Genomic DNA, 14,971 nt, shown 5'->3' with positions numbered 1-14,971 from the left:
GCACAGTCCGACGTTTTTGTTTTATATTATAGTCGATATCCAGTATCATAACCAAAATTGATGCTGGTAATGATTACTAGAATACGCAAAGCTTATTTTGTTATTGGCGGGTCCACATAAGGCTTTCTTTAGGAAATATCAAAATGTAATTAATAACAATGTTCTGAAATAGTAGTTTCCATTTAGTTATTATTCCCTAAGGTTCCATGTAGTTATTCACATAAAAATTAGGAGCGCGACACACGGAGCTACTATATAGACAACTACAATTTTTTCACAGCTATGACAATAATGTTATGTTTTTGTCGTTTCTGTTTAATCGGTATTTGTCTTATATCAGTCAATAAAGTGTTTATCCATCTATCTATCTGTCCATCCATCCGTCCATCCATCAAGGCCTCACGTGACAATGACGCAGCAGATAAACTGGCCAAAAGGGTCGGGGACGGGCGCTAAAACTAAGGTAGAAAAACTTCTCTGGACAATCCTTAAAAGTGGATTCATAACGCACAAATTCTGGCAATTTATTGCCGCAATTTATCGTGTTGCGGGACATGACCGTCAGTTGACGTTGGTTATGTGGGACTCTCCTCTCTATATCTTTATAAAATATATTAAATTATTTGTGGACGTGTCCTCCATTGAAGATGCATTCTGTGTTTAAAAACGCACTAGAGCATGTTAAAAGGGATTCAAGTCTTTTGGCCTACATCTTGTTCTTTTTTCAAATAGGATATGATATTTAAATTTGTTGTGGTACTCACAGTGCAAGGAATTTCCTAATTTGATATCACGTAGTTGGCGTGGTTGTCTGGCACTAGTATTATTATTGTTATATTTTGTTATTTAAAGTGTCTTATTGCATTTATTTCTGTTATCGATTTGCATGCATTTGCGCTTACCTACATAAAAAAAAATATTAAAGGAGATGCGAACAAGAGCTCAAGAGAACAGGCTCATTAGTAAGAATTCAAACCCCTTACACAATTTCTTGCCTTATAATACTTTTAAACAAGGTAGGTATAAAAATAAGAGACTACTTAAAATTCATAGAAAGGGTTTTGTTATATTAAAAGTATTATTGAGTGATATTAAAACAATTGTTGATATTTATCGCCATCTATGACCAGTAAACAGAATTAAACTTATCATTAAGCTTGACTCACACTGAACGCTTGCACCTGACGTTATAAATAAATAAGTATGTTTGTAATACTTTGTAATTTAAAACACAATCAAGAATTGGATGATAGAGAAATAATAGAAATATGTGGAGTGCAAATTAATAATACAAGAAAAGCGTTTTTTTCGGTTTCGCTATACAGCGAAATCTATTATCTGATTCTGGTTTAGGAGTTAGTTCATTGGGAACTGAACTAAGGCATCACTATACAATAAACATGGCAACATTGTTTTGCAAAGTGACATTAAAGTGCGCAGTGCGTTTAAGTATCTGTCAATCTCTTATTTGGTACTGTCAGCTTGTCACTATTAATTAAAAATCCTGCTGTTTAGAATATGTTCAATTTCTTTTGCAGGCTTCATTACAACGTTAAATAGTCACTTTATACTTATTGATCATTATTGTTAACACTTTGTGTTTTACATCCAAAATGGCACACACGACATGTTGCTAGAGGGCCCAACATATTCGCCATGTAAATTATATTAAACCGGTAACCGGTAAACCGATTTTTTATTTAGGTGCGCACTATATAAAGTTTGACATTCAGGGTCGTATTCCAGAACTCTCACTCAATGCTTAAGTCAGGGCTTGAGTATGATTTCAAGCACTGGAAATCATACTCAAGTCCTTGCCATTAGGGTCGTATTTCCAGTGCTTGAAATCATTTCAAGCACTCGGAGTCGTATTCCAGAACTCTACTCAATGCTCAAGTCAGGACTTGAGTATGATTCAAAACACTAGAAATCCGCAGGATTTGAGTATGGTTTAAAGCACTCGAAATCATACTCAAGTCCCTGCCATTAGGGTCGTATTTCCAGTGCTTGTGTTTCAATTGCAATCCTGACTTGAGCATTGAGTACAGTTCTAGAATACGACCCTAAATGTTCTATTGAAATGGCGGGCTTTTGAAGTTACAAGTACAGCTTTTACAAAGATTATTTTTATTTTAAGTATATTACGAAGAAAGAAATAGTGAAAAGAAAGTTAGAACTATATTTCTTATTTTAAACCAAATTACAAGTCTTCGTCCTAAAAATTCCAATAATTACGAATCCAAACTTTTTGTTTGTGATTTAAGTGAAAGTGAAAACATAAATATTGACTCCCGCCGCATAAGACTATTTAAAAAATCCAAATAAGTGAACTAAGTTATTTAGAAAGTGAAAACATAATGCATTAGAACACAATGGAAAATCTTCCTGAGGATCCCGATAATTAAACTAAGACATGGCTCAAGGACTTATATCCAAGCCAAAACTCTTAATGAAAACAAATGTTCTATTTGACAACTGGAACAGCTGATTGGCTCAACTCATTCTTTATTTTTTATTACAATTTAGGAAAATTTTAGAAAATATATAACTTTAAAATCATTATGGACAGTAACAAGTATACTGTGCCTAATTTACCAGTTATGCAACATATTTTAGAAGACCTTTCAGACTCTGCAATAATTCGTCCAAATCAGCCACTGAACATACCAGCTGAAGAGGAAATTATACGAAATGCGTACGAAAGTTTTGTGAACTGCAAGCAATTAGAAGAAGATCTCTCAAAATACAGCGAACTGAGTTCGAAATTGGAAGAATTGAATATGAAGTTGGTGGAGAACATCGAATGTATGAGGGCGCATGCCAAGTGACTCGAATGATTAACATTTTAAGTCGTGGTTACAATCACCCACAACTAGTGATATGTAATAAGCTTATGTGTTGGACTTTTATTCTTTGTTAGTGATAGATAACAAATGGCAAGAATTGATTTATATGCATTTCTTTCTATTCAGTCATTCCATTCAAGTGATGTGTTTAGTACTTATTTATTTCATAAATTCACAACATTGTAATTTATATATATAAAATATTTTTAATACTTGAATAAATATAAGTCATTTGATGAACATTTCTTTTATTTCATAATACTACCAACTTTTTTTAATTCATCTTCAGTTGTCAATCCTAAATGGAATAAGCATACTAATGCTGCACCTTGCTCAGCAAACTTTTTATTTTTCTCCCAAAAAGATGATGTGTACTTCTTCCCATTAAATGTCAGTATTGTTCTAAATAATTTTTCAACTTGTTGAGTATCATATGTTGGCAGCTTGTGGCCATTTTTCCCAGCCCATTCGTGAAGCCTTACTTTTGGTAAGTTCAAATCATTAAAATTGGCACGAATGAAGCATACCTGTACAAAAAAAAACATATTGTTAAGAAACAATAACAAATGAGCAAAAATAATAAATCTTTTATATTATTGTGGTGAACATTGACTTACAGATAAATGGATGACGGGTCTAATACAAAAATTACAAAAAAATGTCCCAAGTCAACCTATTTAAACGTTGAATTTAAATTGTAATGTCATCGCAGTACTGTCTAATTTTGCTTGGTTCGCTGTCAGTCAAACAAACGAAGACTAGAGCGTGAATGACGCTCTGTATACGATTTTAACGCCCTATAAGTTCAGACACTTTTTAGCGCGGACCCGACGTCCATATAATAATGTAAGTCAATGGCGGTGAAAGTAAAATTGGATTTACTGTCAGTGTCAATGGCTCTACAATGTAGTCATGTACACAAGATACCTGACCCCCCAAGCCGCTTTGTCGACCTTTTGGTTCTGAGCACAAAAATGTGGAGAAAATTGATAAACAAACTTAATCTTTAACCTGTGAGCCGTAAAAATTATTTTGGTATGACTCCCTGGTCGGCTCATTAGTGAATGACATTGTAAGAAAGTTTTTAAGTGAATTTCATCTTTAACATGTGGTTCTTACTTAAATACAGAACACAAATTTCAACCAGCTTTAGTAACGCCGTCATGGCCAAAAGGTATAAGGATTGCTTTGCAATTTGAGGCAAGCATGGTTTGAGTAGTCACTTTAAAAATAAAATATTGTTTAGCTATGACTATAATATTGTTTTTTGTTTTTAATGTGTGGATAGATGCAAGGAATGTCTAAGTCTTGTTCATACAGAACAATAATTTCTAATTTTAATAATTCCGTTAAGTGCTGCATATTAAAACAAGAAAGAAAACTTTGACACTAAACTAAAAAAAAATCACAAAAACCTTGAAAGTAATTAAAACCGAATAGACAAATAGGAACAAAACGTGGCACAATGCGTAATCACACAGAAGTCATGATCGTATGCAAACTGCAGAGCGAATTCGTGATTTGTTAATCTATCCATACCTACCCTACGCTTTATTAATAATATGTATCCACCCACCTTAGGCAACTTCTAGTGATCAAATATTGTGATTTGTCAACATTAACATTAAAAAGTGAAACAATGCTGTTAAAAATATGTTTTAAAGAAGTGTTGATTATCTTCAAGCAACATTCCACTGTATAGCTTACACAATAAAGTTGAAATTGCTTTAATTTTTTCTTTGTTTCTATATGTAAGATGGCTCTCAGAACCAAAAGGTCAGTTTGGGCATGTTAGGGGGTCAGGTATCTTATGTATATGACTGTAAACGTAACTTCTAATCCAATAAAGCCAATTCAAGTTGCTGTCTCACTTTAGGTATATACCAAGAAAGTATGACGTAATTATTAATGTACTTGATGAAACCCACTTTCATCTGAGTAATTCCCTCTACTTCAATTTGATCCATGACTTTGCTTTTCTTGTGAGGAGGCTCTAATTCATCTGGAGTAACTTGCCATCTCCCCTGTATGCCCATTTTCTGGTACTGTGACTGTTTCTCTTGACAATATTCTCCTAGGTCCCAGATTGCACTGTAAGTAACACAACCAATTTCTTTTTAGAAATAAATAAATATTATACAACATCAACATCACATATATTGCACTGATCCCAAAGTAAGTAACTAAAGCACTTATGTTATGGAAATTGGAAACAACTTTGGTACCACAAATACCCAGACTCGAGACAATATAAGAAAAGTTAGTTTCTGCATTGATCTTGGAGATCAAACTCTTAACCACAGAGATGGCGACACCATCGAAACCGGTGTGCAAGGTACGCAACAATGGAGGCCATCTAGATGCAATTTATTAAATGTTACAGTCCAGTGTCTAGTATAAAACATGTAAATTATATTAAAAACAAGTTTACCATATTTGTTCTAATGTTTGACATTCCAGGAACTGCTTTCCTCTTGGAGTTTCCTGTAGTTCCCTTAAAATATTTTGTACACAGTACTTTGTATTAGAAGGGGAGTTGTCATAATCAACTGCTAATTTGAGATAGTCCTTTATAACTGTGTCTATTGGTAAAAGACCTTCTTTCCTGAATATGGAGCAGTTCCATTCAGCTGCCCTTGCAAGCATCACACTTGTGCATCCAGTCAACTCTTTAAATTTGTAGATATCGCCATGTTTCTCTATTTCTTTAGAACCACCACTGAAAACAGAAAAAAATTCATAAGTTTTTTATCAAATAGTTCTTACTTTAAATCTAATGTTTTGAGTGGTTACCAATTTTTCAGTTTTAAATTTACAATAAAATAAATTATATATAAATAAATAAGTTATTACAAAACTTGAAATACTTACTTGGCAATTACTGGTATAGATACATTCTCTGCAACATAACGAATTATATCAGTATGTACTGCATGCTGTGGCCTCTCATCTCGTGTCCTGCCATGTATTGATATGGCTTTAATTCCTGAACTCACCAACAACTCCACAAGTTTTAGGGTATTTTCCTGAGTTTCAAATATTCTTATCTTGCAGGTCACGGGTATTGACAGGTTATTTACTAAGGTCTTCAATATGCTCAATGCCCTTTCTGGATTAGCCATGAGGGCTACTCCCATTCCTCCCTTAATGGAGAACTCCTTTGGGCATCCCATATTTATATCAATTGCTGCAACATCATTTTCACTGTAAAGAACAATTACAATACAACCAATTTTAAGGTATTGAAATAAATTATTATTTAAAAATAAATAGACCAATATCTCCAGTAAAACAGCACACAATTTGCTTTGTTAAATAAATAATTTTCATGTGTTAGTGTCCGTGTTTTTTGAAGAAATTTCTTTTATTTCATTTTTTATTCATATTTTTAGTCTCAAACCTTATATTATTTATGAGTTTAATAGCTTCCCAAAAATATAACATCAGTGAAGTCTACAAAATCTGTTTAGCAGCTTTCCTCCTTCTTCTGTAAAATGTTATGGCTGTGAGAAAATCATACACATACCCAGATGCAACAGAAACACAAACCACTAATTATTTTTAATTAAAAAAAAATAAATTTATAAGAATCTTACACAAGTTTAGCAACTTTTAAAGCTCTTTCAGCATCGCATGTGCCAAGTTGCAACACTACTTTGTCTTTTTCTGTGTCACAGGTTCGGAAAACTATTGTACCATCTGTTTGATCGACGTAATCCACCGTTTTTAAAATATCTGAAATAATGATGTTTTTTTATCACAACACAAATGAATGAAATCTAGTAAAAAAACGGAACTTTTTATAATTTTCATTTTTATAATTATATTTTTTATAATTTACGTCATTGCTAGGAGCACATTAATTAATACTAACCATTATTTCTTCGCTTTGAACGAAGGAATTTCCAATCTATTAATTCCTCAGTGTAAACCAAATCGGCCCCATACTTAAGGGCCAGAAGACGCATTGGCAAAGTTCCAACACGCACCATAGGTGCAAGTATTAATTTGTTCTCGTAGGAAATCATAGCTATTGTATTTTACTTAAACATAAATACGAACATAACCCTTAATTCCAACATTCAACATGACATTTGAAGCCGGAGGTGTTCCACGGGAGCCAATAATGTACGACCACCATAATAACATTACAACCCGAAAATGCTCGGCCAATAATTCAAGTCCATGTACGTACACGGATTATTGGGTAGGTGATGATTCCTGCCCGAAAATTTGCGAAATGAACTGATAACACACGACCAAATAACTACCGACCTAATTCTCCCAGCCCAATAACAGACAGCCAATAATGGAAACCAAAATGTATTTGCATTATCGGGTCGGTAATTCTTGGATCAGTGATTCTTGGTTGAATGTTAATGGATCGGATCAGTAACATGCGACCATAGTTTTGGGCTCCAAAATGGATTATTGGGTCGGCAAAAAGGTATATTCTACTATTTAGTGGGGATCTTAGCATTTTATTAAATTTTATTCCACAAATCCCCAGTAACGTAATACTTGCTACGGAGTGGGGTTTTGTGAAATAAAATCCCCAGTAAGATATTAATTTATATAATTTAATACTTTTTTAGATGACAGATTTGTGGTTAGCATAAAATGCCTATTTTGATTTCAGCACTAATGTCGCGTCAATATTACGACACATAGGTCAATATAGAGTTTTACCTTAAATTTAAATTGGAGTTTTGAACTTCCTTTAAAATATTGAATTATTCTTATTTAAGAGTAGCATTTGTACACTCAAACATTTTTTTTTATACTCAAAGAAAAGTTAACTTTAGTTCTATTACAAGGATATTCAAAATGTCTTGTAGTCTATTTATCATAAAATATTGCTGTGATATAACATGAAACGTGTGTTTCGGTTTCAAAATAACACGAGGAAAACGGGTTTTTACTTATTGTGCGCTAATATTTGTATAGAACAAATTTAACGCGAAATCACAATTGGCTGTGTTACGATTGGCTAACATTTTTGGCCTGCCGCTCGTAATTGGTTGATTTTTTTATAACTCTTGCATCCCTTGCGGCTACCTGGAGTGCTAATATTGTTTCTTAATTTAGTCACTTTCTACAATTGTGAACTGTGCTTCTACTTACATTTAAATAATTAATATGAACAAATTTTTGTTGACTTGTTGTTTTTACTTATTATTTACAAGTTTTAATGTCGTGTTTTAGTTCTATAAGTATTCTAGTTGTTAATCTAAATACGTATTTTTTTAAGAAACAGTCTGATTGAAGTTCTTTAAGTCAATAGCCGTTTATTAACTTTGTAAAATTGCGAACAATGCTTCTACAAAAAGATTATTGGCTATTTTATGTTCCCGTATGCAAGCATATAAAAATCATTTACAATTTAAACAGAACTATGTTTTTATTATATTATGAACAAAAGACTACAAAAACAGGTACCCTTGTAGTAGAACTTATAATAACTTTTATAAACTGTAATAAATATACTTGTGGAAGAACCTGGTCACCTTCTTTACGCGTTCAAGGGCAAAAAACATGTTTGACTCCATTTTCAATTTAAGGAAAACACAACAGGAGCAGCCTGTATAAAATAATATCTTAGTGGGGATTTTTATTCCACAAATCCCCACTGCATAGCAAGTACCACGTGAGTGGAGATTTGTGGAATAAAATTTAATAAAATGTTAAGATTGAATGATAAGAAGGGGATTTTTTTTAGTGGGGATTTGTGGAATATACCGACAAAAATTGTCTATTTTCGCCTTAGAGCATGGAAAAGTTTTCTATCCTCTAAGGAAAAGAGTGATTTTCCCAGCTGTGATTTTTGCGCGGCGTGGTCGAAAGTCGTAGTATAAGTTGCCAAAATAGAGATGTAATATTTTTTGTAGTCAAGTATACCAAAATGTTCACCTGGAGCCACTAAAACAAAATTCCTACATCGACGTTATAGTATATTTATAACTTTTTTTAGTACTGATTTCTAATTTTGGTGACGCGTCTACAACCTGTGTCTGAAACTTTTTTTAATAATATTTATTGCACAAGAAAAAAGCACAGAATACATTGAATAAAAGGAAAACACAAACAAAAGGTACTGCTTATTTCTATACGAAATTACTTCCTGCAAACCTAAATACAGGACAAAATACCTAATTGTAAAATCGGGCTTACGTGCAAAAATCTAATATTATGTAAAACAATATTAAACTATTATAAACTAGATAAATACTCAGATAAATACATATTTTAAAATGTAAGACCTATAAACTAGATGGAATAGTAGATAAATAATGCTCCTTAACTCTCAATTTAAAAGTAGCAAATGATGTACTTTCGTGTACAGAAATGGGAACTGCATTCCAAAGTCTGACTGCATGAACAGTGAAGGAGTGAGAATAAAAACCGGAATTGAAGGAAGGAAAAGATAACTGGGACCTAACGAGAGAGCGACAGGGTTTATCCTGAGATCTGAGGAAGCTGAAACGCTCTTTCAGATATACGGGAGATGAAGGGTTATGTTTGTTATATTGTAGAGAACAGAAATAATACGCAAATTCCTGCAAAGACGAATGGGAAGCCACTTGAGTTGATTGCGATAGTGTGAGATTCGGTCAAATTTACGTATGCCAAAGATAAACCTGATACATAAATTTTGCAACCGTTCAAGTTTATTTAGCAACTCTTCTGTAGCATCCAAATAGCAGAAATCAGCATAGCTTAAAAAGGGTAAAATAAGAAATTGGGCTAAATAGATCTTAGATTTAAAATGTAAAAAATTTTGGAGACGCTTAAGCGAGTGTAAGGAGAAATGGACTTTTCGACTGACTTCATTCATATGAGGTGACAAAGTCAAATTGCAATCTCAAAGTAAATCAAGATTAGTTGCAGTGGGTGCATAAGCTATAGGCATGAAGTTATACTTTATAAGTGGAATAGAATTTATATCCAATGTGCCACGCATATGCCCACTTCCCACAATCATAGCCTGCGACTTTTTGGGATTCACCACCAAGCCAAAGGACTCAGCCCAATGGGCGATACTTCGTAAGTCAGCGTTAAGCGCTTCAACGGCTATAACAATATCAGATGCCTTAAAGCTACGTAGAGCTGCAAATCGTCAGCATAGAGATGAAAGTTAGAGGACGAAACAGAAGTGACAGAATTAATAAAAATAGAAATAAAAGAGGAGAACGAACGCCACCCTGAGGAACGCCCACAGCTAAGTCACACCAATCAGATGCAGCCTCATCAGAGCGAACACATCGCAGTCGGCCTCTAAGGTAGGAATCAAACCAAGCCGTAACCGAAAGAGAAATATTGAAGGAACGAAAAGTCTCACGTCATAGTCAACAGAGTTGAATTCACTGCTGAAGTCCAGAAGAATAAGCAAACTTGTTTTCATGATTGAAAAAAAATCGAACCATATTTTGAAAAAATACTAGCACACCCGTATTCTCAGTGAATATAATGTCTGTAATTAAATAAATGATTAATTAAATGGTCGAATATCAAGTAATATCGTACCAAGAACAATCGTCCGCGGGAGGAGCCTAATTTTGGTGAATAATTTTAAATTCTCACTAGCAAATTCTGTAAGCTTTGGAGAACTTTCCGATCACTACCTCCCGCCCCCTCCAGAGTCGCGCTAATGCGCGATGTGATTGTGCGGAGGTCATGCGGAGATCGGATTGTGTGGGTTGTGCGGAGATCGTGCTTCTGTACCCGCCAAAAAGGTAAGTACTAATACTTGGTGACATGGGGCCAAAATTGAACAATTTTTGTGATCATTTTACCGAGGAAACAAATAAGATTTCTTGTTTTATTATTTAATTAAGGTTTATGCATTTGAATGTTCGTTTTGGGAACCTTTGATATGCTATAGTTAATGTTTCCTTAACTTAAATAGTGCGTTGTTTAAAATAACTTTTTGCTCTATTTCCAGTTTTGGTGGCACAGTTTTGATGATTTTGGTGATTCTGTGTTCACCAAAATTGTATCTTATCACCAAAATTAGAAAGTAAGTAGTTTTTGCTGTCATAATAAGATTGTTGTTGGCTACAAATCAATAATGTTGGAAAACAATTTAAAGTTCATTTAATTAATAAATTTTCTTAATTAAAAATATTTTTACTCACACAGAAAATTTACGATCACGCATGATAACGACTCTTTTTTTATACAAAATGCAAGTTGCGCATTTGACCGTCATTTCACCTGGTGGACAGTGATAATTATTGCCTATTCACTCTCGTCTTGAAAAGGCCCAAGGTATAGCATTCAGGAAATAAGTCTACAGGCAGTTAATTCCACTCCATAGCCGTTTGCCATATAAATGTGGAAGCGTAACTCTTCATGCGAATCTTTGGCATATCCACAACATAGGGGTGGAAGCCAAGCCTACGTCTAGTCCCCCGGTGAAGGGGAAGGCGAAATTAAATCGTGTAATTCCAGTGCATACTCTCCATGGTATATCCTGTAGAATATCGATAAGCAGAAGAGTTTACGGCAATGTTCAAGGCTCTGAGCTTCGCATCTACTAATTTCGTGTTGCCTGTAAACCTCTTGGCACGCTTGTCGATTGAATCCAACGTGACCAGTTGGTATGTAGCAGAGCCATCACATAGGTGGCAGCAGTACTCCACTCCAAATGCACCTGGAATTAACATATCATTGATATGCAGCAGAAAGAGAGTTGTAGACAGTATGGAACTCTAAGGAACTCTGGCATTAATCACCCGATGTTCGGAAAAGTAGTTCTAAGTAGTTGTAGTAGTAGTAGTCGTTCTAAGAATACTCGAATAGGACATTTCGTGAAGAAATCCGAGATCCAATTGTAAAGGTCAGTGGGAGGCCCAAAAGAGGACTTCGCCTTGCTTTTCTATAGCCTCGCTCCATATGTCACAGGCATACACAAGATCCTCAGTAGGTCGCCCCCGCCCGAATCCGTTTTGGCAATCACTAAGGAGGTCGTTGTCGTCAAGGCGTGACAGGAGACGGTTGTGGAGTACAAGTTCCATAGTCTTGCATACAATGGAAGTGACTGATATAGTTCTATACTTGACAGAGTCAGCTCTGCTTTCTTTTATCGGCACAGGTTGCATGTTTGCAAGCTTCCGCGACCTGGGAGCTACATCAGTCTGTAGTGAGAGGCGATGTAGTCGTGTGAGAACAGGAGACAACTCAGGCGCACAATTACGTAGCACTATTGCTGGAATTCCATCTGGCCCACGTCTTGACTGCGCAGAGATCTAAGTACCTCTTTTTGGCGTATGCAAACTAATGCCATAGTGCAGCCAGCCTGAGGTAAGGTAGATGGTAGGTTCCTTGCGGCATCCAGATGCGAACTCTCTGCAAAAAGTGAGGCAAATAGATTCGTCTTCTTTTCCATAGTATAGGTCAGCGAGCCGTCCGGCTTCAGCAGAAGTGGTAAAGATAGGCGACAAAAGTTAGTTTCGACCGCTTTGACTAGGGACCAAAAGGATTTGCTACCTGCTGGATAAGAGGCAACCTTGGCTCTTATGCAGCGTATATGGTCGAAATTGGCCCTACGATATGGTCGAAATTGGCCCTACGTAACACGTTTTTGTACTTCTTGGCGGCCTTATTAAAAAGATTCTTCAGAATCCGAGTGCTTGGAGCTCTGCGTAGCCGAACGTCTGCCAAGCTTGGTACGCGGACTGTTTTTGTGCATCAGCACGACTACAGTCAGCGCTAAACCATGGCCGAGCTTGAGGACCATTGGGTACCTCAAAGTATGGAATGTAATACTCCATACCCAAACACAAAACTTCGACTACAGCATCAGCGCAGCTCGACTGGTCTCCTGAAGAAAAGCAAGTCTTCCAGGGATATGAAGCAAAGAAATGGCGCATTTCGTCCCAATCTGCCAACCTGTATCACACCCATCTTATACCACTAGGGTTCTGATCGGTATACGGCTACAGTTTTCACCAGACAATGGTCGGAAGTACCCAGTGGGGCATCCTTCTCACAGAGTATCGCTCTAGCTCGGTTGTTAGCAGAAGGTCCAAGCAATTAGCCGTATGAAACTCAACACCTAAGGTCCTGGTCTGGTATACATGGCTACCTATTAAATATTTTTTCTGATTTAATTTGTGTTTTTTTCTCCAGTGTACTAATTTTGGTGACAATGTTCAAGTTTGGTGATCAAACAAAATTTCATTTCCATATATCTTTAAAACTACTTGACATTTTGAAGGGCTGGTAAAATATTCTTTTTGGAATTAATTTATAATATAATACCTACCCATAATATTTGCTTAAAACACAAAATTAAAAATTGTCACCAAAATTAGGTGAAAAACCGTACCTGTTGAAAATGCCTGAAAAAATTTTCGCTCAGTAACAAGAACATACCATGGTGTCATAACTTGCAATAGACAAATGTCGTTCGATTAGAGTCGGGTCTTGGAAAAATTTCCATTTTTTTTCAAGTCACATTTTTCACAAAAATAAACCTATAATTTTCCACATCCGACGTTGACATCTGTCAAAAACATTGTAGTTACTAAACGAAAATGATGGGCCAACAACAAGTAGTGGTGGCGTGGTTGTTGGTGGTTTTTACGCCGTTGTGAAATGACTTTTTTGTTTTAGCTATACAAGTTTATTTTATAATTCATGCTAAATAAAACTTCAAAAGATATTTTGAACGTAGGACATAATATGAATCATCCAAATTATATTGTTCCAATTTTTCGGGAATTTTGCCAGAAAAATTTCCACTATTTGAAATTTTTCGGATAATTACCCAACAGCATGTTCGACAAACATTTCAATCAGAATTGAACAAACAAATAAAGTCACATTCGCGAATACTCGAATAGTGACTGTGTTCCAGAACTCTACTCAATTTAGGGTCGTATTTCCAGTGCTTGAATCATACTCAAGTCCTGATTTGAGCATTGAGTAGAGTTCTGGAATACGACCCTCAATCACGGACTTGTCTATGAATTAGACAAATCTGACAAATTCGTGCCTTCAATATAACATTGTCAATGTCAAAATTTTGATTTGAATGTCGCGTAATAGTATTCTGTGAAGAAATCTAGTATACTTTTTTCCATCCTCTAAGATTATAATCCATATCTTTCTAATTTGTGATTATAATAGCTTCGCTTGAACAAAAACGAATATTTTATGCGTGTTGTATTGTTTGGAGGAAGTTTCCTAGACCTAAATTTTCAGAGGTGTGTTTTTGCAATAAGATGAAACCGACAGTTGCAGCCGATGAAATGTTCCCAGAAGGCGTTGGACCTTATATGGATTTGGAAGAGGTAAACATAAATTTAGCTTTAGTTTTCGCAGTACTAATAAGATAACAATCAAGTTTTTAGCCTCTTATTTCATGTACCTATATTTTAACATTTATTCCTGAAAAAGAAAAAACAAATGAAGTAGACATGCACCTGTGATACATTTATTTAACGTTTTTGTTAAACATAGTGTTAAGAGTGTATAGTCTAGGTTTACTCAGATGAACTTAGATTTCCAAGGCGTTTTAGAAAGTCGGAAGTTTTTAGATAATGGCTCATAAAGCTAAAACTGCTTCTTTTGGTTCCCATCAGAAAACCGAGTCTTTCGCCCATCCGTCTATACTATGTTGGGCATTGATGTTTTTTATTGTTATATCTGTCTTGACTATTTTACGACTGCTTTTTAGCTAGTCCTAATTGCACCATCTTGAAAATCACAATAAAAGAAATACCTTTATTGTGCTTTCAGTTGGTATTAAGTACCAATCTCTTTATTTCAGGCTGGTGGACCTTCTAACCTCCTCATGGATTTAGCAGCTAATGAAAAGGCAGTCCATGCAGATTTTTTCAATGGTTTGTAAATAAAGTACATTGTCAGGTATTTCCAAGTTTTTTATATGATATGTTAAATTGAAAGACAGTTATAACTTCACTTATCTTCCATATGTTATAAACAAAAGAAATGCTTTGTTTTCAGATTTTGAAGATTTGTTTGATGATGACGACTTAAAGTGAAGATCCAGTTCAACTGGTTTCAGAGTTCAATCAAATTTCTAACACCTGCAGTAGAGTTAATAAATAAATGCTTAATCAAATGTTTTATTTTTTATTTTTAAACATTTCAAATCT

General features: G+C 35.0%; 2 protein-coding genes across 2 annotated transcripts; one reads left to right on the top strand and one right to left on the bottom strand.

Moving 5' to 3' along the window:
* Nucleotides 1–3,094: 3,094 nt before the first annotated feature.
* On the bottom strand, nucleotides 3,095–6,874 carry LOC113236698 (tRNA-dihydrouridine(20) synthase [NAD(P)+]-like). Its single transcript, XM_026472859.1, has 6 exons — nucleotides 6,721–6,874; nucleotides 6,443–6,581; nucleotides 5,718–6,050; nucleotides 5,278–5,565; nucleotides 4,775–4,937; nucleotides 3,095–3,373 (listed from the first exon to the last, which is right to left on the bottom strand). Exons 1-6 carry the CDS (start codon nucleotides 6,872–6,874, stop codon nucleotides 3,095–3,097), a joined length of 1,356 nt encoding a protein of 451 aa, XP_026328644.1.
* A 7,015-nt stretch (nucleotides 6,875–13,889) lies between these two features.
* LOC113236771 (COP9 signalosome complex subunit 9) lies at nucleotides 13,890–14,938 on the top strand. Its single transcript, XM_026472942.1, has 3 exons — nucleotides 13,890–14,143; nucleotides 14,623–14,695; nucleotides 14,820–14,938. The coding sequence occupies exons 1-3, from the start codon at nucleotides 14,075–14,077 to the stop codon at nucleotides 14,855–14,857; spliced, it is 180 nt and encodes a 59-aa protein (XP_026328727.1). The 5' UTR covers nucleotides 13,890–14,074; the 3' UTR covers nucleotides 14,858–14,938.
* The last annotated feature ends 33 nt before the right edge of the window (nucleotides 14,939–14,971 follow it).

Source organism: Hyposmocoma kahamanoa, unplaced genomic scaffold (assembly GCF_003589595.1).
Source record: "Hyposmocoma kahamanoa isolate Upper Pololo Valley unplaced genomic scaffold, ASM358959v1 102, whole genome shotgun sequence".
Taxonomy (NCBI): Eukaryota; Metazoa; Arthropoda; class Insecta; order Lepidoptera; family Cosmopterigidae; genus Hyposmocoma; species Hyposmocoma kahamanoa.
The sequence above is the reverse complement of the archived record's forward strand: the minus strand, read 5'-3'. Positions and strand labels throughout refer to the sequence as shown.

Bases quoted from the DNA above. Each gene is read 5' to 3' on its own strand.
- LOC113236771 (XM_026472942.1), top strand. From the start codon at position 14,075: ATGAAACCGACAGTTGCAGCCGATGAAATGTTCCCAGAAGGCGTTGGA. The intron at 14,144-14,622 runs GTAAACATAAAT...TCTTTATTTCAG, and splicing joins CTTATATGGATTTGGAAGAG to GCTGGTGGACCTTCTAACCT. The intron at 14,696-14,819 runs GTTTGTAAATAA...CTTTGTTTTCAG, and splicing joins CCATGCAGATTTTTTCAATG to ATTTTGAAGATTTGTTTGAT.
- LOC113236698 (XM_026472859.1), bottom strand. From the start codon at position 6,874: ATGATTTCCTACGAGAACAAATTAATACTTGCACCTATGGTGCGTGTT. The intron at 6,582-6,720 runs GTTAGTATTAAT...TCATTATTTCAG, and splicing joins TTCAAAGCGAAGAAATAATG to ATATTTTAAAAACGGTGGAT. The intron at 4,938-5,277 runs GTAAACTTGTTT...TGTTACTTACAG, and splicing joins CAAACATTAGAACAAATATG to TGCAATCTGGGACCTAGGAG.